This window comes from Leuciscus leuciscus (genome assembly GCF_965113295.1).
Source record: "Leuciscus leuciscus genome assembly, chromosome: 17".
NCBI classification, from domain to species: domain Eukaryota; kingdom Metazoa; phylum Chordata; class Actinopteri; order Cypriniformes; family Leuciscidae; genus Leuciscus; species Leuciscus leuciscus.
In genome coordinates, this window is record NC_138741.1 from 28,252,612 (window position 1) to 28,276,334 (window position 23,723).

Sequence of the window (23,723 nt, forward strand, 5' to 3'; positions counted from 1 at the left end):
CCATGTTTAAAATCATAGTGAGATAATTTATGAATTCAGTTCAATAAAAAAATAAAAAAAACCATTATATATATCTATATACTGTATATACCAGCATCATATTTCTGATGTGGTGTTAGCATTGCACATAAGACTAGTGATCAACAAGATTTAAGGATTTTTGTATGCTAATGCTATAGATGTGGCTAATATAATATATGTTTTAAATGCTAATACAATTTAACTAGCATTTCAGATGCACACACATGCACTTGCTGACGTTAAAGGTAGGGTAGGCAATTTTGGAGAGGCAAGCGATTGCAAGTTAGCTTTGAAAGCATGAGATCCCACCCTCCCTTCACAGCGCTCTCTAAAGCCATGCCTCGTTCAAAACACAGCAGAGTCTGTGAGTGTGAACCGTCACGAGATGAGAGACAGCGTTAAATTACCTCATGTCTCAAAGCAAATAACATTGACAATAATAAAGAACGTAACCACTTGAACAGGGCACTGACTTGTACCACCTGACTGCTGCACTATCATTTCAGTGTTTACATTGAATTGAAACACATAAATCCGAGTCTGAGGACGTGAACCGCTCTGGGCAGAATGTCACGGTTTGCCATCTCGCTATTATGGTTGCGACAATGCAGCTTAAGCTTGTTGTTTTGGTTCAGGAGGAACTGTAGAAGGCGGCTGCTGTTTGTTTACGGCGTCTGCTGACAAATCAGTATAGTCTTACAGAACGTCTTCCACAGAAGATATATGTACATGTTTTAATATTCAGCCCTTTTTTTATATAGCATGTTAAAGTTGTCACTTTTTGAGGGTGAGCAAAAGCACACAGTTTTTGTGTCTGTCCTTTTAAATGCAAATGAGCTGCTGCTCCCAGCACAGTGGGCGGCGCTACAACAACTTGTGTCCTTAGCAGCTTCGATTACCTCACACAGACATGCACTGAAAATTTCAAAAACATTTATAAAACTAACAAATGGTTAGTTGATGAATTTATGTAGCTTTTGTTTAGTTATCTTCTAGTCATTGATTAGCATGTTCTGTCTTGATTTATCTATAAATCGTGTTCCAGGGTTTATGTACATTTTAAGGTGTGTGATGTCACCAACCTGGGAGGAATGTTGTGTAGTCCCTACCAGCCATTTGTTGTAAAAATTGAATTTTTAAAAAGTCTTTGTTCAAATCATCGTAACTTTGCAGATGTTGTTTATGCTCAAACACCAAAATTACACAATAACTAAAGTTAGAAAAGTTAAATCATAATCAACCACCCCTTTAAATATCAATTGTAATATTTGAAAACAGAAATTGTGCCTTATTCATTGACACCATGTAGGCACTAGGCAGTTGGTGGAGATCAGCCCGATCTATATAAAGTGTATATGTATTAGACAGGTTGAGATTATGATCACATTACCAATTCCAAAACATTACTATTAACATTAATAGATCAAATGTTGGCTTGAGAAAGCCAGAACAGAAAGTTGGAAGTAGTTTAAAAATAGCTTGAAGTTTGGAGGGTTTGAAGTCTGGGCAATCAGACAAACAGACAGACAGACTGCTATGGTGTTCTGGTTGGATGCTAGGGTGTTGGTGTTGCTATGTGGTTGTAAAGGTATTCTGGGTGGTTGCTAGCATGTTGCTAGGCTACTCAGGGTGGTTGCTAGTGTGTTGCAATGCAGTTGTTAAGGTATACCCAAAAATGTACTCACCTATAACTTTATCTCTTATGTACTGTTGGAATCAAATGGGGAGAACTCAATTTGGCAACTCAAAAGCACCTGTCATACTGAATTGAGTTCTCTTTCTCTTCCTTGAGCTTGAACAGACAAATACATAAAAAACGGTCAAAATATCCTCGGAAACACAGTCGGTTTTGTTGAGAAACGAAAATGCATTATTGGTATATACGACATGTGCTGTGATTGGTTAGCTGGCCCAGTGTGTTAGCGTGTGTTCGGGTAATGTCCCGCAAATGTCCATAACTGTGAGTTCTGCTCTAGTGTAAATATTAAGGATGGTGGCAATTTCAAACCTGATTCAGACCCTGACAATGTTAACAAACAAGAGGATTCGTCCAGACCGGATTTTAATGCATAGACTTTGCAAGCACGGATTTCACAGGACGTTCAGAGTGGAATGTTTTTTTTGTAATTTTCTTATACATTTTAGATATGATGTTACACCATTTAATCATGATATTTGTCAGAAAACTATGGTAATACAAACAGTAATCAATAAAAAAAACATGGTTAATTTCCTAAGGGGTGGACAGCCTTACAAAAGCGAGAGCTTACAAAAGCTATAGTAAACAACACTATATCAACACTAATGTTGGCTAGCAGGCGAGCGTAGCAACAACATCAAACTTATAACTGGAATTGTTCATAGAAAACGCAACTACAAATAATAAGACATACATCGGTATTATAATGTTCAGGAACAGTGTTTAAAATAAATTTGAGATAAATTTTAAAGTTTAAAATAAGTTTGTCAGCCTTAGGAAGGTCAAACAAATGAGTTGTGGAAAAAATAGCATAGCAGCAGTTCAACCAGGCCTCAGCCGCTTTTCTGCGTATTCCGTAGGCGCGGATTATTTAAATGAGGAACATTATGACATCACAAAGCCCGGAAAAATCGCGTTGTAGTCCAAACGAGCCGTTCGTTGTTCTTGGACAGTGGATTCTGTTAAATAAAATATCTCTCTTTGGAATGGACTTTGAGCTTTGTAACCTTGCAGATCTTTTTTTTACGCTCAAACAGAAACATTACACGCTAACTAAAGTTGAAAAAGTGAAAAAGAATAATACAACCCCTTAAAGTTCAAACGATACCCAAGCCTAATAAATACACGGCTAATTCTCTCCTTTTTGTTATACTGAAAAAAAGTCATATGGATTTGAAATGAGATAAGAGTGAGTATATGAAAGAATTATTCCTTTAATGCACAAAAATGTCTGTTAGTTATATTATATCTCAGCATGTGCTTTAGTTTAGAACGTGATGTTGTAACATTGTAGCAGACGTCATGGCGTTTTCCGTTTTTAACAGCGTTCTTACACCTCCAGCTCTCACCTCCATTCACTGCTCATCGCTGTGACTGTGATCAGAGGTGTTCATGTCGGAGCGTGACAGGAACTGCTCATCTTGTGCTCCCGAAGAAAAGCTTCTGTGTTCCTCTATTCAAGGGACAGTAATGGAGACTTCAGTCCTCCATTCTCATCCATCATTTATAGAGCACAAGCTGCTTTTCCGTGTTCCCAAGTAAACAGTATGCATCTTAAAACTGGGCTGCTTTCTTTTCTTAATTCAAAGTCCAGTTTAAAGGTTAAGTATATACGATTTTTTTTTATTAAAATACATTCTCTTAACTGAGTTCACTGTTCATTGACTGCTATTAGTTTGCCATTCATGGGTTTTTCCCCCCCAAAAGTGTAAACATTGAGCCTCCCAAGCACCATCAGAACAGTGAGAGCTGTCCACTCAGATCTGTGAGGAAACACATTCAGCTCCAGGTCCAGGAGTGCAAGACCCAATTTAGCATTTTGCACACACATTTCTGCATTTAGGTTAAACGGGTCATGAACACGTCAAAGCGAACGAGGCATCAATACCTCATCATCATGTTTTGTAGCAGTTTATAATGTTTACTTTGACGTGTCCAGTGTAGACAGCAGGGTGGGAAATTAGCACCTGCCTTCGGCGGGTACTTTTTCAAAGTAGCGGTTGACTTTGCCTTGTATACCAGCCACAGTGGCGGGTGGATTGTAAAACATATTTTTATTGGTTACTACTTAAAACATTCCTTGTAACGGATTGGACAGCTTTTGTCAAAGAATGCTGTTGCTAAGTAACAATAATGCACTTTTTTCGAGTAACTCATTTGATTGGTTTTTGTCACGGCGCTGAATGCACCGTGACACATATAGCTGACACCCGCTATCCATTCTGTGCTGTAGAAAGCGCAAAACATCAAACACGGAACAGATCCCCGGGTCAATACAATACAGAGCAGCATAACAGCATAATCACATATCAGTACATAGACACATAGCAACACAGCTACAAATTTTCCTAATATGTTGGACCTTTTATTTAAAGTAGCCTACTTTAACCTGTTGAATCATGCCTTCACAAGCATCTGTTAGAGTTGTGTTTGTGATGTTTGCGTTTAACCCCTTCCTCATCACCCCCAATTTTGGCTGCATACATGACATACCCAAAATAAAAAGGTTACTGCTCATAAGTAATTCTGAATAGAAACCTAACACACATACATTTAGAAAGCCAACCTTTGAGAGTTTATAGTTCAAGACTCAAAATTAACCAGACTGTTATTAATATTGAGATATATAAGCTCAAACATATTTTGATCTACAATAATCAATAATAGACGGGTAAGGGGTTTTAAAGGATAAGTTCGCCCCAAAATTTAAATTATCCCATAATTTACTCAAACTTTAAGACTGGAAAAACTGGAAGGTGCCGAGCCTTCTGGTTTAGAGAAGGGCTACTCTTGGAGAATGAAAAAAGGTCTTTCTGGAAAGACCTCTTGTGGTTAGTTATGATCATTTCAGGTTGGAGTTATCTGGTTATTTGATTCAGCTGTTTGAATACAGTAAATCGAGCCGTTTATCCAGTGCTAAAGGCTGTGCACCTGCCACAATCCTGACATCCATGTGGTCCTGAACTGTAGCCTGTACGGACTGTTCGCATGTGCGGACCCCCTCGGGGCCTTAAACTAACCCTGGAGCGGGAGCATTTGGTGGGGCTGCTGGTTCACAGACCCGTGGTCCGCTGAGCTTCAGACATTTCACAAACAACGCTGATGGCACTTGCTGATACGGCTTTCACTCCGTCCCTAGAGGTGAAACGACCTTGGTGCCCTTCATCGTGAAATTGCAACCCTGCCAGAAAAGGAGAGAGGTCGTAGCGAGGGCTACGGGGGCTTATGGGAATGGAGGAGTCGCAGGATATATCTAGGAAAAGGATTTTTTGTTATTTTAGCAAACAGAGAACAGGCTACGCCTATTGTTCTTTGTGAAAATACAGATGCTTGGAGCTCTTTAAATTTGCACTGAAAAACATTTGCTGCTGGATTTACTTTGTAATTATTTGCGAAATGTATAAGTGAAACTTGTTTCAAAGAAACGGCATTGAATTAAACATGAAATTTGGAAGTAATAAGACTGAAATAGTTTTTTTTTTTTTTTTGAGTGTACTACACTTAAAGGTAGGGTAGGTAATCCTGTTCAGAAACACTTTTTTTTATACTGGGTGAAATGGTCCTTCTGTCCTGATAGTAGTCAATACATTATGTGTTTAGAAAAAGGAATGAAAAAAATCAGACCTCTGTAGCAGCTGCAGGACAGTAAAAACTCTGACCAATCACTGCCATTCGGTGCGAATGTAAAGAACCAATCAGATGCCTTCATGTCTCGTGCCCGCCCCGAGCCCCACTGCGCGCGCTGCCCGGCGTGCACTCATCACATGTCACCGTTCCCGGAAATATTCAGCTCAAAGCACCTGCATATGCAGTCAGCGAAGGCAAACAAGGCAAAAACTACTTCCTCGGACCCTGCCCGCGCTCTTGAACGACCTCCTCTGCTTCGCCCTCAACCCCGGACCTGTCCTCGAACCGACGATGCGGTACTTTTCTCCGGACTCGGAGTGTACGTTAGTCTTCATTAGAGTCAACAATGTTTTCATCATGGAAACTCTTACATGCAAAACACCGTATATGTTATGAATCTTACACGAAATTCATCTTCATCACAGTGTAACTGATGGTAATGGAAAAACGTGTATCAATGCAACCTGTTTTTAGTTTTGCCTTATAAATATAGCTCGTTACCGAATGAAACTTTACCATTATCGATATGCTAGCTTGATAGTGAGTACTAAATGAAATCTTATTTGTTTATATTCATAGTGATAAAGTTAGGTATTTTATTACATGTGATTCTGACATGATGTCACTGTATGTACTGCGCTCCTTCCTCTCCACTCGTCTCAGGTAATAAATGCGTCTTGTTCCAGCCTGAGCGTTTGGCGTCGCGCGTTCATGTGTTTTGGGGGCGTGGCTTTGGAAGGAGCTCAGAAGGGAGGGGGTGGAGTGAATGGAAATAATGAGCTGTGTTTATTGCAGATTAAAAGGTCTACAGTCACTCGATTTTTATATTTTCTTTTTCAGAGTACTTACATTTTAATTATGTATTGGTATATAAAGACAGTTTAAACAAATTTGGAATGTTTTTTTTTTAGAAAAATGATCACCTACCCTACCTTTAAGTGTCTTTTTTACAACTTAAAAGAATAATGTTTTACAGTGGTTGAATTTGTCTATTGTTGGATGTGCATGTGACTGAAAAACTCAGATGGCTCTTATAATTGACTCTCATGCAGAAGGACTTTAGCTTTATTTTATATGGTCAGTGATTTATATGAACTCCGCTGTCCTGCACAGAGGCATAAACACAATAACACGATTTACAGTCATTTCTTTCCCGTGTGGCTGTTTGTCATTTCTGCTGTGGGCGGCTCAGATGCTCCCATATAAAGCAGATTGGACGTTTCTAATGAAACTTTATCTCCATGTGTCCTTCAATGACTGTCTGGTGGTCATTTCTGTTCTGCAGTACATTTTAAACTCTCTTCAGCTAAAAGGTAATCTTGTTGTTTTGTTAAAAAAAAAAATCTTTTGAAATGTCGATATCATTGGTGCAATTAGATCAAACAGAATTGAATGTTTTAGTGACAAATACTAACACCATAAAACATCTCGAAATTAAATTCATTGATAATACTCACTGTTGATAGTGCTGTCATTACCCCTCCAAAATGATTTCATATTCATATGGAGGATCATATCATTTTGGTTACAGATTCTTTAAAAAATGTGTTTATTAATATGTTATCCAAAACAACGAAGACCATAACATGTTGTGCATAAATAAGACCCCTTAGTTTTAGTCAATGAAAACATAGTCACATTTTTCATGCTACATAGTGGTTAAATTGATAATCACGATTATTTTGTTAAAAATTATTATTACCGGTACAACCATTTTTACGCATTTTCAGAGGTTGATGTGGATGAGCAATTTTTGGAAAGTGTGGACTTTCTAGTGTGGACAGGGACCATTTTGAAAAGAAAACGCCGTTTTCAAATGTATCCGGATTAATGTATAGCCTGAATGACACTTTCATAAGCAGAATATTTCAAATGGAGATCGCAGAACTCCAGCTTACTGGATGTTAAGCTCTTGTTACTCTTGTTAAAGTCTGGAAGTTACTTGTTCGTCCATATTTTCAAGTAATTTTTTAACTACATTTTAGACTCGTCTGATATTGCATATTGCACAGTTTAAAAAAAGGTTGTCGACGAAAAAATGTTGTCAAAGTTTTCATTAACAAAATTTATACCGTTTCTTACAACAAACTGAAAAAGACACAAAATCACCTATTTTAAGCAAACTCTGGTGAGTGTGTGCATGTGTGCAATATACAAGATCACACTTGAAATCTGAAAGCAGTCGACTGCACCGCAGCCCCCGATGAACACGGCAAACATGAGCTCAAATGCGTTGAGATGGTAGCGTGTCTGGCCCGTTGACATTTAGCTGCTCGGTGCATCATGTGGACGCATCCTTCCAGAAACATTGATTTGGCATATCAGTCAAGGCAAGATGAGACATTTATAAAAACTGCTACTTGAAAACTCTTTACACTTATCTCTCTGACTCTAGACTTGCTTTCTAATCTAGTTGTCAAATAAACCATGGATAAATGCATCTCCTAAATGCCAAGTGCATTTTTATATGTAAATGAATATGTAAATGACCTCTGTTATCCTCTGCAGACCAGCTTGTTCATCGGAGTTGACTGAGGATGGGCGTTCATATGTTAATGAGCTTATTACCACTGCCAAACAACAAACAACTCTGTTGTGGCTTCCAGCAGATAAAAAAAAAAAAAAAAAATCCAAAATACTTGAAAAAAATTAGAACAATCTCTGTTATCAGGATATGCAGATATGGATGTGAGATCTTTTTTTACAGTTCATGTGACATCTAGTTTAATTATTGTCAGAAAGCCTTATGCTGTTGTGGAATCTGATGAATATTGAATGAAGTAAGTGAAGCAGTTGAAGCTGAAGATGTTTGTTTTGGTTTTGTGTACTAGTGTAATGAAAATGTGCTGTTGTATTGCCATCATCTAGTTTTGAGTGTGTCTTTCCCCCACAGTTAAATAAATGAGATGGCTATGGGGAAATATGACACACATAAAAACCTTAGTAGCATCAGAGGAATTATATAAACCCACCCGCTCGCTCTTAAGCGCTTCTATCATGGCCACAAAAAAAGAAGCACTTAACGGCCAAAGTGTTGACGCAGAAACCCTAAAAAATATTCATGTTAACATTCAAGGTCAAATAGCTCCCATGCGCCCTATTAAAAGTGCTCAAGTTGCCCAGAAGCCTGAGCTGAGGTTTATTATTCACAGGGCAGTTAATTTTTTATGGCATTAGCTCTATATATTGGCAGGGAATACATGCATTTCATGAAAATTAATTACACTAATCACAAATCTGCATCCAGATTCAGTGCATATCAAGAGAGTCAGCATCTTCACAGAAGACATCATATCTTATTCTTACACAACCTTCATTATTTCCTATTACTTTACATTATCATGTGCGCATAACATAAAAAACACAAACATTATTACAAATCATTATTGTGTAGTCTATTTACAGTTTATCTCCTATAATGACCCCATTGACTTTGCATTGTATTTTTTTTTTTTTTTTTTTTACTTTGGAAGTCAATGGGGTCCATCAACTGTTTGGTTTCCGACATTCTTCAAAATGTCTTTTTTTTGTGTGTGTGTTCAGCAGAAGAGAGAAATTCATACAGGTTCGAAACAACTTGAGGGTGAGTAAATGATGACAGAATTTACATTTTTAAGTGAACTATTCCTTTAAGCTGGACTATGACACTATTTTCTTCTAGATCTGCTGATTACAATAGAAGTAATTTTCTATTGTATTGTAAAAAGTGCTATTTAAATAAAGGTGACTTGACTTAACTGAACAAAATAACAAAAACTGAAACATTATTTGAAACAGATTGCATATTATAATGATTGTTTTCAACATCGATAATAATAAGAAATGTTTCTTGAGCAACAAATCATCATATTAGAATGATTTCTGAAGGATGATGTGGCACTGAAGACTGGAGTAATGATGCCAGCATCACAGGAATGATATACATCTTAAAATCTATTAAAAAAGAAACTTCCCAATATCGCTATTTTACTGTATTTTTGATCAAATAAAGGCACTCTTGCTGAGCAAAAGAGACTTCTTTCAAAAACGTTTTTAAAAATTCTTACCAACCCCAAACTATACAGTACATGCATACATAAATATATAAAATAGTACCAAAAAGTAATAACAGAATAGCAGTAACAATAACAGAAGTGGACAGAAACAGTCTTTGACTTCTGTCTCTTCTCTTTAATTAGGTCCCGATCTGCGTTTCCGCTTGTTTTGCTGTGTTTCTCTGTCCTGCTCCAGTGGTTTGCGCTCGGATGGCTTGAGGTTTGCCCCAAGAATCTTCTTCCGTACACTGACTGTGACGGCCTGTCACATTGATGAATGGTCACTGAAAAGCCATCACATCCGATTTGTTTCTCCTCTTACCTTTTGTTTTTCCAAAAAAATCCAGATTTTGTTTTTCAGTGGATCGCAAACCACTGAGAGCATCCTAGTGGAAAGAGTGATAATTACACAGCTGTGGCCTCAGCATACTTTCTGTGTGCCGATCACAAGGTGACACTCCCTCGGGACACACACTGCACGCTCTATTTTCTCCTATGACGTCCAAAATGTTACGTTGAGGTCTGTTTTATTCAAATAAGTCACATTATGTAAGTTAAATAGGTCGCAAATGCCGTTTTATTTTGATTGTACACATCGAGGAACTATAGTACAAATGCATTTAACTTAGCTTGCATTGGGAACGAACACCTTCACTGTCTGTACTCCGTGTTTGCAGACTGTCCCAGACGTCCTGAAAGACGATTCTGGTGTTTTGTACTTTCTCACTCATTCTGTGGTGTGAAAGGGAGCATCTGTTTCAGTAGCTGTCTTGTTTTTCCTGTCACTTTTCTCCGTCTCTGGTATCCTAGTTTGGCCTGGACACAGTTTTGTCATGTTCAGCATAGATAACTTGAGGCATTTTCATCAGACTGTGAGGGATGCTTGTTTTAAAGGAATGTTATACTGATAAAATAATCAGTTTTGCATCCTGGATCGACACACAGATGTATGATAATAGGGACTTTCTCACTGGAGGAACGTTTTCATAACTAATGGCGGAAGTTCCTTTTTTACCGCAGGAACTGGGAACGATTTTAGTTCTAGGAACGCCTTTTGGGGGAACTAAATTAGCTCCTGCTTCAGAGTCGGGTCTAACCCAGCACAATAGGAACTACAAGTGACATAGCCTAAGTGTAATCTGATTGGCCGAACGCTTGCCGTACGAAACACCAGCACCCGCCATTTTTAAAAAGCCTGGTGCGAAATCCCCTAATATGACACTGTCCCATTCAAGAAACATTAGCATGAATTTTGTGTAAAGCATTCATAAAACGTTATTGTCTAAATTGTTGCATTCATTTCAAACCATTTACAGTAGACAAGAACGATTTGACAAAATGTCCATTCTGCTGGTGGACCTATTTGACCTCTGAATGAGGTGCTTTAAATGAAATATTGTATATTTTCTGTTTTTATTGCCTCAATGATATTTACAACTTTTTCTTGTACTTTTTTGCACTTTTAGCATTTCATTAATAAAGGGTAGTTCTTGAATTGGAGGCTTTTTTGGGATGTTTCTTTTTTCCTTCTCTTTTTGTGGTTAAATCTTTGCCTTTTTGCATGATGTTTGTTTTTTATCGTCCTTTATATTTGAGGTCACTTGATTTAGTCCACCTACAACACCACTAACTTGCCATTAAAGTTTAACTGTTTAACCAAGATCAATAACAACCCAATTTTCTTTCTTTTTTTCTCTCTTTGTGTGCCCTGGGGTTTGTCTGATTCAGCATTCATCTCATACTGAGTTCTGCTGTGAATCTGGCTTTCTGTACCCAAATGCAAATTGAGCATTTTTATTAGAAAATGAGAAATGAGAGGAAACTGGCTGACAAGGATGTTATTAAGCTGCTCTTCAGGAAGCAGCCATCCAAAATATCCTCGACTGGCTTCTAAACCCAGCAGACAGTAAGTCTGAGGCCTTGCGTGTGGTTTCAATGGGTTGATTTTGTGTGTTTGTGATGATTCGCTAAAGCTGAAAGCTAATATCCCTGAACTGAAGAGGAATATTCTCTCAGTACGAGGGGAAGCATAAATCTTATCAAAGTTAACTCTCCTCTCCCATTTGCTTTTCATCAGCTTCTCTGTTTGCTTAGCCAAGTCTCAACCTCAAGAATAGAATTACCACTTGGATAGTTCCAAAATCTGATTGGACTACAAAATTAAAATGGTGATAAATGGACGCCTTTGACAAAAGGGCAACTTTATATTTATATTTTATATATTGTTGAGGCATTAATCAACTGTAAATAGTAGTGTTGAACTGCTAAACTATTACTTGGCATGAAGAGTTTTCTTCAGAATATTAATAATATGAATTCATATGTTTTATATATTTAATTGCAGTACAATTGTAGTATATTTTAATCTTATAAATAATAATATAAAATTATGTATATCTTTAATATATTTCATTCCATATATATATGTGTATGTGTATATGTATATGTGTATATATGTATATATGTATGTGTGTGTACGTGTATATATATATATATATATATATATATAATTGTAACTATTAATGTAGCATTTATGTATTTAATCATACACTGTAAAAAATTATGATCATTAAGTCATGACAACATTTGTTTTTACATTGCTTTAACTCACTAAAATAAGTTAAGCAATTTTCAACTTTTTATAAGTTATTTAAGATTCAACACATTTTTAAGTCAGTTTAATGTAATTTAAGTTGAAATAACTTAAACATCCAAGTTGATTGTACTTAAAAAATCTAAGCATCAGCTTTTTTTACAGTGTACTCCAATGGGATGCATATACAGTTTGTATTGCTTTCTTTAAGAATTTGCTGCAAAATTTCAGAATTGTTCTTCTCTGTTCTGCTGCTCTTTTCTTGGACTCGTCTGTGACTCTGAGGAGACTTTTATGATTCATCCTCTGAACGAGAAATTACACTGGAACAGGAAAATAAAAAGCTTTTGGAAATGGGAGGAACAGCTATGAAGTGAGAGCAGAGGTAATTTAGAAAGGGATGGTGTGAGAGGAGAGGAAGTAAACGGACAAGAGGAAGATAAATGGAGCGCAGCTGGGTAATTGAGATATCAATCTGCCCGGCGGTGCTGCTCTCATTGAAGATTGGATTGGGATATGGAGGCACTCATTAAATAAGGTGAGACCCAGCAGAGCTCTTACCAAACGCTGATCTGACTGCAGTGGGATTCAGATTGGCTTGGTTTTAATTGTTCGAATGGATATTAGTAAAACCCAAACTACACCTTTTAAATGTTGTTCCTCTAATGATTATGTTTTTAATTTGCATCTTTGCCGCTCCTGCAGTATGAGCGACATGATTCAGTGCTTGAATATATCATTTTTATAGTGATGATGTTAGATTGGATTTCCTTTTATACGTTCTCAGGGTGACTGTCTTATTGAATGTTCTGAGTGAAGCAAGGCGGTTTTCTGTGTCAGCAAGTTTTCAGGATGGTTTTAAGCACTTGCGGTGCTGCGGCGGGTGAAACGGGCTCTTGTGTTGGTGGAGACTCAGACTCTGAGCTGAATCTTATTGACGGGGCAGAAAGCAGTGAAAACCTGACACTTGGGCAACCGGCCTTAAATTGGCCACATGGGGAGGGAGGGGAAGGGCTGGCCCACATCGACTGAAAAATCAATCTATTTCATGATTCATGATGCGTATTGAATGCCAGCAGCACAGCTTTGACTCCTTCATTATTGGATGCGATGTCGCATCTGTCTGGTGTCTGATGTACATGATGTGTGAAGACAAAAGACGCTTAATTGTTTTGTTGTTGTTTTTTAATTAACATCATGTAAAGCAAGTCATCCAGAAGAGTTATAACTATGAGACTTATAATCAACATGAATTCATAATGGACCCTATTTACTTTCTTAATGAATGTTCCTGTTTTTGTTGTGCGCAATTCATCACTGCAGATTACTATAAAGAAAAAATGTTTGCCTTGGAAATCTTGTCACTTTTGATCATTCAAGTCAATTCCCTAAAGATGACATGTGGACAAAAATATGTATATTGTGGCCACGAATTAAGAATTCCTTCTCTTGTTGTAAATTATGCACACAATATAATAAATTGTTCCCTCTTTTTACTAAATCTTACATGTCATGTGAAGTCAGAGTAGACTTATTTTGAAAACATTACAAATCTTACAGATCCCAAAATTTTGAACGACAGTGTAATAATATACAGTTAACATACAGATTCATCTGAAAGGCTTATTAGTAGCTTGGAGTTGTTACATATACCCAAATGCCTACAGTACAGTATGATTCGGTATGGTAAACCCTGATCTGGCTTGCCTTTCCACCGCCAACAGTACCCTTACTTGATAGGCATGGTGTATGCCGGAAAGTAGCGATCGATTACATTCTTGCGCAAAGAAGAAAAGCGACACAGTAAACATCAATGGAGGACATACAGCAGATCTTGTTGTCTGTTTGTCACAAGAAGAAACGCTAACGTGTTTCAATTGTATTAAGAAATGGCGCCTCTTGTGTTGTTATTTCCCTGCTAGCCCTAGCAAGTGATTCTCTGTCTAGAAGGGTCCCAAAAAAGTGGTGTACGGTTTGGAATTAGGGGAACATTCACAACTTCTGACCAGGGAAACAGCTAAAATTGCGTACTGTTACTGTACCGTACCGTACCACTCAGTTGAAATGAGGCATTAATGTACTATTATGAATCTTTTAGGGGTAAATAGGTACAAAGATGTCCTTTCCGAGTTTTTTTTTTTTTTTTTTTTGCACATTTATTTTGAGAGTGTAGGGAGTATAAGACTGCTATGGAGAAATCTACAGGTTGTCAGGAATTCAGGTGCTGGTGATGAATCTGCTGGGATGCATATGATGTGCTGCTGTGTAAGCAGTAAAGATGGTCCCTAGAACATTTCTAAGTGAAACATCAAGGTGTCAGAGGCAGTGTGCTGGAAAGGACAAGTCCAGAGGAGAGAAGTCAAACCATCAGGAGCGTCAACAGTGAGATGGCAGAGAGAGGTCAGCGCTGGGAGCAACGGATTCAGCGTTTAACCCAAGAGGACGCAGAGTGAACTATCCCTTTAATTTTCTTTATTATTTCAAGTATTACAGTTCCTTCCTGTGCCATTGTGTAATATATGATCCCCAAATCAAAACAGACTCATGTTCATGTTATTCTAAAGCAAATTCCTCCTTTAAAATTCACTTTGATCTGCTTAGGTTTGTTAGATGAGATTAATACTAGATTTAATGGATTACACTCACTCTTTCACGACAGCTGCTTTGGTTGAAGGTAAGGTCACCTGCCGGATTTGTTATCGTATAGATGACTTCAGGTCATGCTTCGGCGGTGTAGCTCCAGGTCTCTGAGGGAACGTCTGCAGGCAGTTTCGAGGAACTGATTAAATCTTAATTAGGACTTTCACAATAGATGCACTTGTTACTCTGAGGTGGGCCAGCTTTATGTGGGTCAGTCACCAGTCACCTTTATTGACTTTATCAGCAAGTGAGAGCTCTGAGATGTTTTCTTTGAGATGATAGCATGCCTAAAACCCTGCAGACCGATGTGTGGCGGATCGTGTCCATAGGAATTTTAGATCACTCACCCGTAGGTAATTAAACAGCACAACGCCACTCCTCTAAATTAAACATGTTCTAGAGTTTAGAAAGGAAAAAGGGGATTTTTTGCATGAGGAGGTAGATGAAATGTGATAGTCTGGTTCTGTCTGCCTGTTGAAGGATTCGTGGGATTGTAGTGTCATGGTAACTGAATCCAGTGAGCCGGGCAATGATGTGGAAAAATGCGAGTCACAAGGTTGAGTCTTTGAGACGTGTTTCTTAAAGAAATTATGAGCCATTATATATTTATGACGATGCTGCTATAGGCTGTTCTTCTGTGGTTTACTAGGCTTCTATTCCACTCAGTCTTTCGCAGAGCAGAATCATGTGACCATCAGATAGAATATAGGAAACATTATCTCTAATAAATAATAATTCTCTTGTGGTGCTGCTATTGTCCATTTGAAGGGTTAGTGATTTGAACATACTCTTTAAGTGTAAGTAATAAACTTTAACACAAAGCACATCATGCACAATTGTGCATCATATGATACCTTGACATAAAATATGTAAACATGCTAAAAATACACATAGTAAAGCAACATCTAGAATAATTTAGTTTCAGGACTATTTTCTTGTTGTTCATCTACAGTACGTGGAAGTCAGTCTTGATATTGTTCTAAGATGATGATATTGTTTTCAGATTTGAAGACCCATATTGCATTATATTTTATGTTTTTATTTACATATGTAAACACATCAGGCATAGTTTTATCTAATTTTGTTGGAGATTATTTAAAAGCCCACTGAAGTGTCCTGGAACGCATAGCTTTGTTTGATGCGTTGACGTAATTTCCACTGAAACAGGAAGCTAAGGCGGGACTTATTGAATGGCTCCTATTGAATAGCCAATAGCATTTGGTTTACCTGACAGACCTCAAGTTGTACTTGACAGCGCCATAGAAGCAAATCCCAGCGCCGATGATAAGTTGGATTCAATAGTAGAGGTGTGAATAAATTCTAGCCTTTTCATTCTTCCAACGTACAGTTAGAAAACGGAATAAAACTCGAGCGTTTGAGAATCCGAACTCTAGTCTCCAACCCATATTGCTCTGTGACGTGTCAACGGTCGCTTTAGCCAGGTGGTATTTATAGCATAGGGGGCGGGAGTCGCGGGACGCTTCAGATTCTAGAGAGCATTTGATTGGACAGAAGATGTGATGAGAAACTAAGGTCTGCGTTGATGTAAAAAAAATCCATGATCCATTTTAGCGGAAGTGAAAGACTGTAAGTTTTGAATGCTTATATCTCCTAAATGCGAATTTTGTCATTGTTTTGGAGCACACCAGCTTATTCATAACCTTAAGGCTAACATATTCATACTAAAAGCTAAAAAACGTACATTGTGAGTTCAGGTGGCCTTTAAGTGTTTTGGCTCCAGTGTTCTGGAGCTGGCAGCGTGTGTCAGCGTGTTGGTTTATCATGTGACAGGAGCGCATTGGTGAGTGACAGCTGGCTACAAAGAGACGCGTCTGTTTAACCCCATGTGCCTCTAGAGACCTGTCAAAATTCACTTAGCTGTCTGTCCTTGTTAGACGGGCCATGCAGACGCCGGCCTGCTGCCCGGGAGGTCGTCACGGTTCAAGCTGAGGCAGTGTCTTAAACACATCGCTCATCTTATTTACAGTCTGTTCACTTTATATCCCACAGAATATGTGTCCGCTGGGAGTGTCATGAATCTGTCATTTGTCACTATTAACATCAACGTGAAATTAACTGTGTTATTACTTTCTAAATACAGGTTCCTGATGCTATTGTGCACAATTGATCTTTGCACGTTATTCCAATGGGAAAAAAGGGGTTGTCTTCATAGTCTTTTGTCAAAATGCTCCGCCTCTGAAATGAATTTCCTGCTCAGCTGATGTCACCAAGGTCATATAGCCAAATATCTATGGTCAGTTTTAGGTAATGCTTTCTGAAATATTGCCAATAGTTTCCACAGTAGTGGTGGTTAAAGAGGGCCTATTATGCATTTTACATTTTCAACTTGCTTTAGTGTGTAATGTTGCTGTTTGAGCATATAAAAAAAAAATCTGTAAAGCACAAAGTCACTCCAAAGGGAGTTATTCTCTATATCAGTGCACTCTGAAATCCCTGAGTCTTGAGTTTTCTTCTGGGAACGAACACATCACAATATTCCTTATTTAAATAATTCCTGCCCAAGGTCTACGCAAAATAAAGTGGCGAGGCCCAGTTTAATTGAGTTAGTAGTGTGTTAAAACTCACGGTTATGGTAAGGGGCGGGACATCTCCCAAACAAGCTCGAAGTGGTTGACTAATCACAATACACAAGTCCAGCCAACCAATCAGAGCACATTCTGCTTTTCGGAAGGAGGGGCTTCATAGAGACCGGAACTAAACAGAGCGTTTCTGACTGACTGGGAAGAGAGGTGCTGCTACAATGTAAAATATGGGAAAAATAATGGGGATTTTTTTTGTGCACATCCAAGTATGAAAACCTATTCTAGTAGACCCCAAAAACAAAATCAAAACTTTGTAAAAGGGCATAATAGGTCCCCTTTAAAAATCAAGACTTTATATTTTTCACTGTCGAATATCACAATTTTAAATATTTCACATTATGGAAGTAAAATGGGGTGTAAATGATGTCACTTGTATTGCTGATATTTATATGGTGTGTGTTTGTTTTTAAACCGGTGACAAAATTACATGCAGATATGAGAGAAAAAGCGTTCGTAAATTGTAATTAGTAGATTGACTGGCACAGAAAAGTTGATTGGTGTTATTGTGTGAGATGCTGGAACGTCGAAACATCTGGCAAACCTCTGAATCAGCCCTGATTTTTCAAGAGGGCACAATTAAAGCTACATAATGCAAAGACTAAATAAATATGCTGAATGAATTTACTTTGAACAGCTGTGCCCCTGTTGGACATGCTTTCGGCTATTCAGACACAGAGGGTCATGCTGAGTTCACACAATCACACAACATGACCAACATGGCGCTTACGACCCCAAGAGAACCAGATATCCGGAAGCATCACGCTAGATTTTGAGTGATAGCTGTTATGGGCATGAGTCGCATGTGTGTTCTCGCTTGACTGGATGGAACAAACAAAAAGTCAAGGACTTGTGAATCACTCTGTGTTCACCATGCCAGAGCTGTGGGATTCTGGGACTCTCACTAAGGGGCCGAATTCTCTCTCCCTGAAGTCCACGTCCAATGTTAGACAGGGTGTCCTGTGCCAATAGAGTTGTAATCACTATCTGAAACTTGGAAAAGTAAACAGGCAGTTTTGACTCATAAAGACAAAGACAATGCCTACGAAAATGCCTACTTCCATTTTATATAACACTATGGGCCCTATCTTACACATGGCGCTGCATTGAGCCGGGTGTATGTTAGGGCCGCAAGTGTTTTTTGCTAGTTTTAACCCGACGTAGTTATCATTTTCCAGTCCTGCGCCAACAAGGTGTGTTCAGGCACATTGTTGGCGCGTTGCTATTTTGAGGCAACTGAAATAGATGAAATAACAAAAGAAATACTGCCTATAGGCACACATTACTAACGTGCTCTTTGAATAACAAAAAAATATTGCGCCATTGACTTTAGACCAGGTTTCAGTTGGTCAATGGAAACTTTATATTTTTCCAGGCTTTTGGAGGCTTTATATTTTTTTATTTAAAGAACGCGTTATTAATATGTGCCTATAGGCGGGTCCACAAAGCGTGTACACTTTGTCCCGTAGATGGTCTGCTTGCACACTTTAACCTCGCACTCGAGCAGATCCGTTTCCTCGCTAGAGAAGCGTTCAGTTTTTCCCTTGCAAATTCCGCCATTTAAATAGCGAATCCGCCATGGCGCGGGCGCAACTGGCTTTTAAAGGGAATGGGAGATGAGACTTGTATTGGTTTATTGCACATTACGCCCAAAACACACTCATTACTCATTAAGAGAATATGGACAACCCTTTAGACCATTTTTCCTGTCGTTAAACTAGCAAAAGTGGATCCTGACACGCCCTGAGTGCACTTGTGCCGTGCGCTTTAGACCATGCGTTTACATCGTTCAAATAGGGCCTCATGTAAGCCAAGTAGTATCATAGGCGAAAAGTACCGGATTTTACATACTACTTCCGGCGAGGTTCTAAAGTGCAAATTCGACACTTTACTATCCCATGAGGCCATGGGAGCGGATTTGTGAATAGAAGTGAACTGCGCAACTTACGATGTAGGTCACATGATAATGACATGGCGGATGTTGTACAGTACGTCCGGATTACATTTAAACTACATAGAATGTAGTTTTTTATCAGTTGTGAAGTAAGTTTCAAAGTATCAAAATACTTAATGCAAAAATCCTTTCTGCAACCTATTTTGCCTTTTTATGTGACAAACAGAAATCGTATATCCAGTGGTCCAGAGTGCAGTTTTCTGAACTGGTGCGGTACTGTGACTGTGAGTGAGTTCAGCCAGCCAGTGAGGAGAGATGCGGACAGACAGGCTCAGTTTCTCTGCCGGTGCACTGGTGCGCAAAAATGCCCTTTCTGGCACTCGCCTATCTCTGCGCCCTCAGGCATGTGCCCGCCGTCCACAAATACACACAGACATGATGCAGACCCCCGACCGGCCATCTGCTCCTGACTGTAATGTGCACTGCTACTGATCTAATGATGTCAGAACCCACAGACAGACTCGCAGTCACTTCCTCGTACAGTCTCACAGATCGATAGTGCTGTAAGTTTGTGATATTGGAGAGAGAACAACATGACACAACAGATAGATCACTTTCATTATAATCAGTGTAGGTGTCTACACAGACCCACTGTACATGCAGCTGTTCACCAGGTGAAAAATCATGTGTGAAGTTACAGGACACATTTAATCCATGAGGTACGTGATTTGTACTGGTACTTTTTAATATATACCATGGTACTGAATAATTACTGTATTCATTTACCATGGTATTTATGGTTTTTGTAAGGGTTTTCATCAGTTCTGCCTGAGATTGTTTGAGATAATACTGCTGTCCAGACAAACCTCTTCTAATTCACAGTGATGTCAAACTCATGCTGTCTGATGCCATCTACTGGCGTTTAGTGCTCTGCGTCTTTGAGTCTTTGAGCTTGTTCACCAACCAGTTAGTATTAAGAATATTTGGTTTCCTACTGAGTCAGTCTCACAAATACTGTCAAGAAATATACAAGTGGTAGTTTAATTTTTTTTTAACTTATAAACAAATTATATTTTGCATAAAAAACTTAAAGCCTATTTTTCATATTTTATATTATATTATTATTTTATGCAAGTCCTATTTTCTCTCAAATCAAAAAGAAAAAAAACTGGAAATTATAAATTGCATTAAGAAGATAAAGCTATTTTTTCACAAGTCATACTCAATATATTATATTATATTATATTATATTATATTATATTATATTATATTATATTATATTATATTATATTATATTATACAAGTCTTATTTTACTCTCAAATAACAAAAAAAAAACCTTGAAATTATATTTGACATAAAAAAGCAATTTTTTCACAAGTCAAATTCAATATTTTAGTATTATATTATATTTATTATATAATATAATATAATATTATATTATATTAGTCATGTTTTACTTTCAAACCAAAAAGAAAGAAAAAAAAAACATGAAGAAGATAAAGCCTATTTTTGACAAGTCATACTCAATATTTTTTGTATTATATTATATTATATTATATTGTATTATATTATGCAAGTCATACTATATTGTGTTTTATATATGCTTTACAATCGTTGACAGTAATTATAGAATGTGGAATATGTTCTTAATTGTTATGTTAGGCTTAAGTTTCTTCATTCAAAATATAAATTGGTTATATAAATATATAATTGCAAAAATATATATATACATATACATTTTATACATGCATATATATTTGACTCAAAAATAATATATATATATATATATATATACACATTTTGAGGAAAGTATAAACCTGACATTTATTTGTAAGACTCACCCTAATATCTGTCATTCATCTGTTTAAGTACGTACAGGTTCCTCGTATAAAACATACTGTTTTTCTGTCCTCTCCTGATTTCGATTTCCTCCCGTCAGCAGCACAAGGGTCGTATCTTTTTACCCGTGCTGATAATAAGAGATCTGTTCAGCTTTTGTCAGGGTAATCTTATCTGCTTCTGCCCCATCAGCCTCACAGACACACATTTTAAAGCTCATAGGAGGGAGTTTATTAAACTGCGCTGACTGTCCCGCAGCTGGAGAGAGAGAGAGAGAGAGAGAGAGAGCTCCACCCTGCAGTATATTTCATGTCATTTGCTCGCCGCCGCATGTGTGTGTGGGGGTCAGTGCTCCGTTCACAGCGGCGTGTGTATTGTTCTCTGAGCGTCCAGGGAAAGTTTCAGCAGTCAAACTGAGCTTGTTGAACACAGAGGAGCCGCATGTTAGACTGGAGACCAATGGTGAGTGTGTGTGACTTTTCAAAGGGTGTTTTACTTTGTTCTCAAAGGGAACTTGTGAATGGACATATTCTAACTGTCATGATGCTTTAAATGAATTAACACACTTGTGTGAATATGTCAATGCTTTTGAAGATCATTAGATGCTCTCTGTTGATATTGCTCAAACTTTCTGGTTAGTTTGTTTTATGTTTTTAACACTGTTAATCTTCTAATAATCTAATTCAGCCTAAACTTTTTAAACATTTACAGATTATTTTATAGATCATTTCAGCTTTAGATTATGTTTTGATGGTTATATGTTTTAAGAAATTTAAGAATAAAGTTTGGAATCCTATGGACTTGCTTTAGGATGCTCAGTATTTGCATACTGAATTCCAATTGGTCTTCTCTCTTACATGTATTTGCAAACTGATTTGTGAATTATATTTTCCTTCTTGCATCTACTTATCTTCTTAGCACGGACACATTTATAACGTTTAAAAGATGCTCCATTCTAACATTTACTCTATTGAAAGAAAAAATCGGATAGCTAATGAAATATAGACCTTCCGAGTTCTTCCCATGTGACAACTAGCCCCAGTCTGCTCTGTTTATCAGGAAGTTAAAGCTTTGGTTGTGTTGCAGGAGATGTTGTCGTTTATTCAGTTGTTGTTGGTCAGATAAGCGCCACAAACTGTGTGAACATCCATCTTGTAAGGCAAGATGTGTCACTAAATGAGAGTTATTTTGTATTGTAAATAAGAAGTTTGGCCCTTGACCTTTTATTTTTCCATTTCTCTCATAAATAGAAAAAACTTTTTGAGATGTCTGTTTGAAAATGATATTAATATTTCCACCAACAGTACTTACTTTACTTTTAGTGTTTGGTGTACTGCTTTAATACATGCCCATTTCAATAAATTGAATTGTATTTGTGCATGTTTTAAGTATGGTAATGAGAATCACTGTTGAGAATAATGAGTGAATGAATAATATATATGCTTGAAGATGATGAAATGAAGGAAGTGTGTTGAAGTAAAAGCAGGAAGGCTGAGAAACAGACCGGGATCAGATCAGAGTATATGGACTTGATTAAAGAGACTGTTTGGCGTAAACGTTTCAGTTCGTGGACTCCAGGCAGGGCGAGAGAAACACAGAAACTCCTCACACTCCAGCTGCAGAACATACTCATCAATTATAAACTTTTAAGACTTTCTCCCCCACATTTGTGTGTGAGATAATCAATGACAGTGATGCAGCTGAATGTAACGTTGAGATTTCCTGGTTGTGTCATTTCCTGTTTCCCAGAGCCAGAACGTGTCCCGGCTGCTTCATGGAGCGTGTGTGTGTGTGTGTGTGTGTGTGTGTGTGTGTGTGTGTGTGTGTGTGTGTGTGTGTGTGTGTGTGTGTGTGTGTGTGTGTGTGTGTGTGTGTGTGTGTGTGTGTGTGTGTGTGTGTGTGTGTGTGTGTGTGTGTGTGTGTGTGTGTGTGTGTGTGTGTGTGTAAGTTAAAGACATCATTAAATAAATCCATGTGACTCCTGTGGTTTAACCTCAACCTGGTATCTGCATAGTAATTAATGACAGAATTTCCATTTGTGGGTGAACTATCTCTTTAAGGCGAGACACTACAGGCAAAAACGAAGAACGTGTGTGAGGAGCAAATGGTGGTTTGGTGTCGCACTAATTGCATCATCAGGTTCTGGGCTTCTATTCTACTTCGGTTGTCGTAGGAGAAGCCACACTATAGGACTGTGCCTCAAAACCTCAGACACTGCCAGAATTTCATCAGGGGTTAAGTTTGATACGAACATGTCAAACTAGCGATCGAAGACTACAGATTCTAACCTAGGATCAGAGGAATCTTGTAGAAGTTGCAAAATGTGTCTTAGATGGCCAGATCGTACAGTGTGCACCCGGCTTTAACCAAGAATTTTGAACTTGGCTTTATCCAATGTCGGATTTTTGTTCTGGAAATGTATGCAAATTGGTGCATATTAAAAGTCGACATAAAATGGAAGTTGCGATAGCCTTTTCTTCCCTTTTGTGACGTATTTCCAACTCAAACAGCTTCTTGATCAAGGAAAAAGTGTAGAGTGGGACTTGTATTTGTCAATGGGAAATTGATTGGATGGACGTGGTTTGCTATTGGTCGATCTTATGTGAGTTACAGGTTGCCCCGCCCTCATGCCAGTAAACACATCATCAGAGAAGAGATGTCATTGCCAGAGGGAAGGAAGTTATTTTGATTAAAGATTACAAGGGCTCAAGAATTTAAAAAACATAATGATGTGCATGGATGAATCATTTATAATAAATACTGCATTATTCCAGA

The 23,723-nt window shown here is 37.9% G+C and overlaps 1 protein-coding gene across 3 annotated transcripts in view; it reads left to right on the forward strand.

The window, feature by feature from the left end:
- Positions 1-23,723, forward strand: part of sash1b (SAM and SH3 domain containing 1b) — a 110,876-nt gene that overhangs the window by 49,106 nt on the left and 38,047 nt on the right. The window contains exon 1 of one of the 3 annotated variants that reach the window (XM_082142953.1): positions 21,262-21,410. The exons of the other annotated variants lie outside the window; for them this stretch is intronic. Within the exon in view, the coding sequence (XP_081999079.1) occupies positions 21,390-21,410 (21 nt within the window). The 5' untranslated portion in view covers positions 21,262-21,389. Of the gene's footprint in view, positions 1-21,261; positions 21,411-23,723 lie in introns of those variants that run through there. 3 annotated transcript variants of the gene reach the window in all.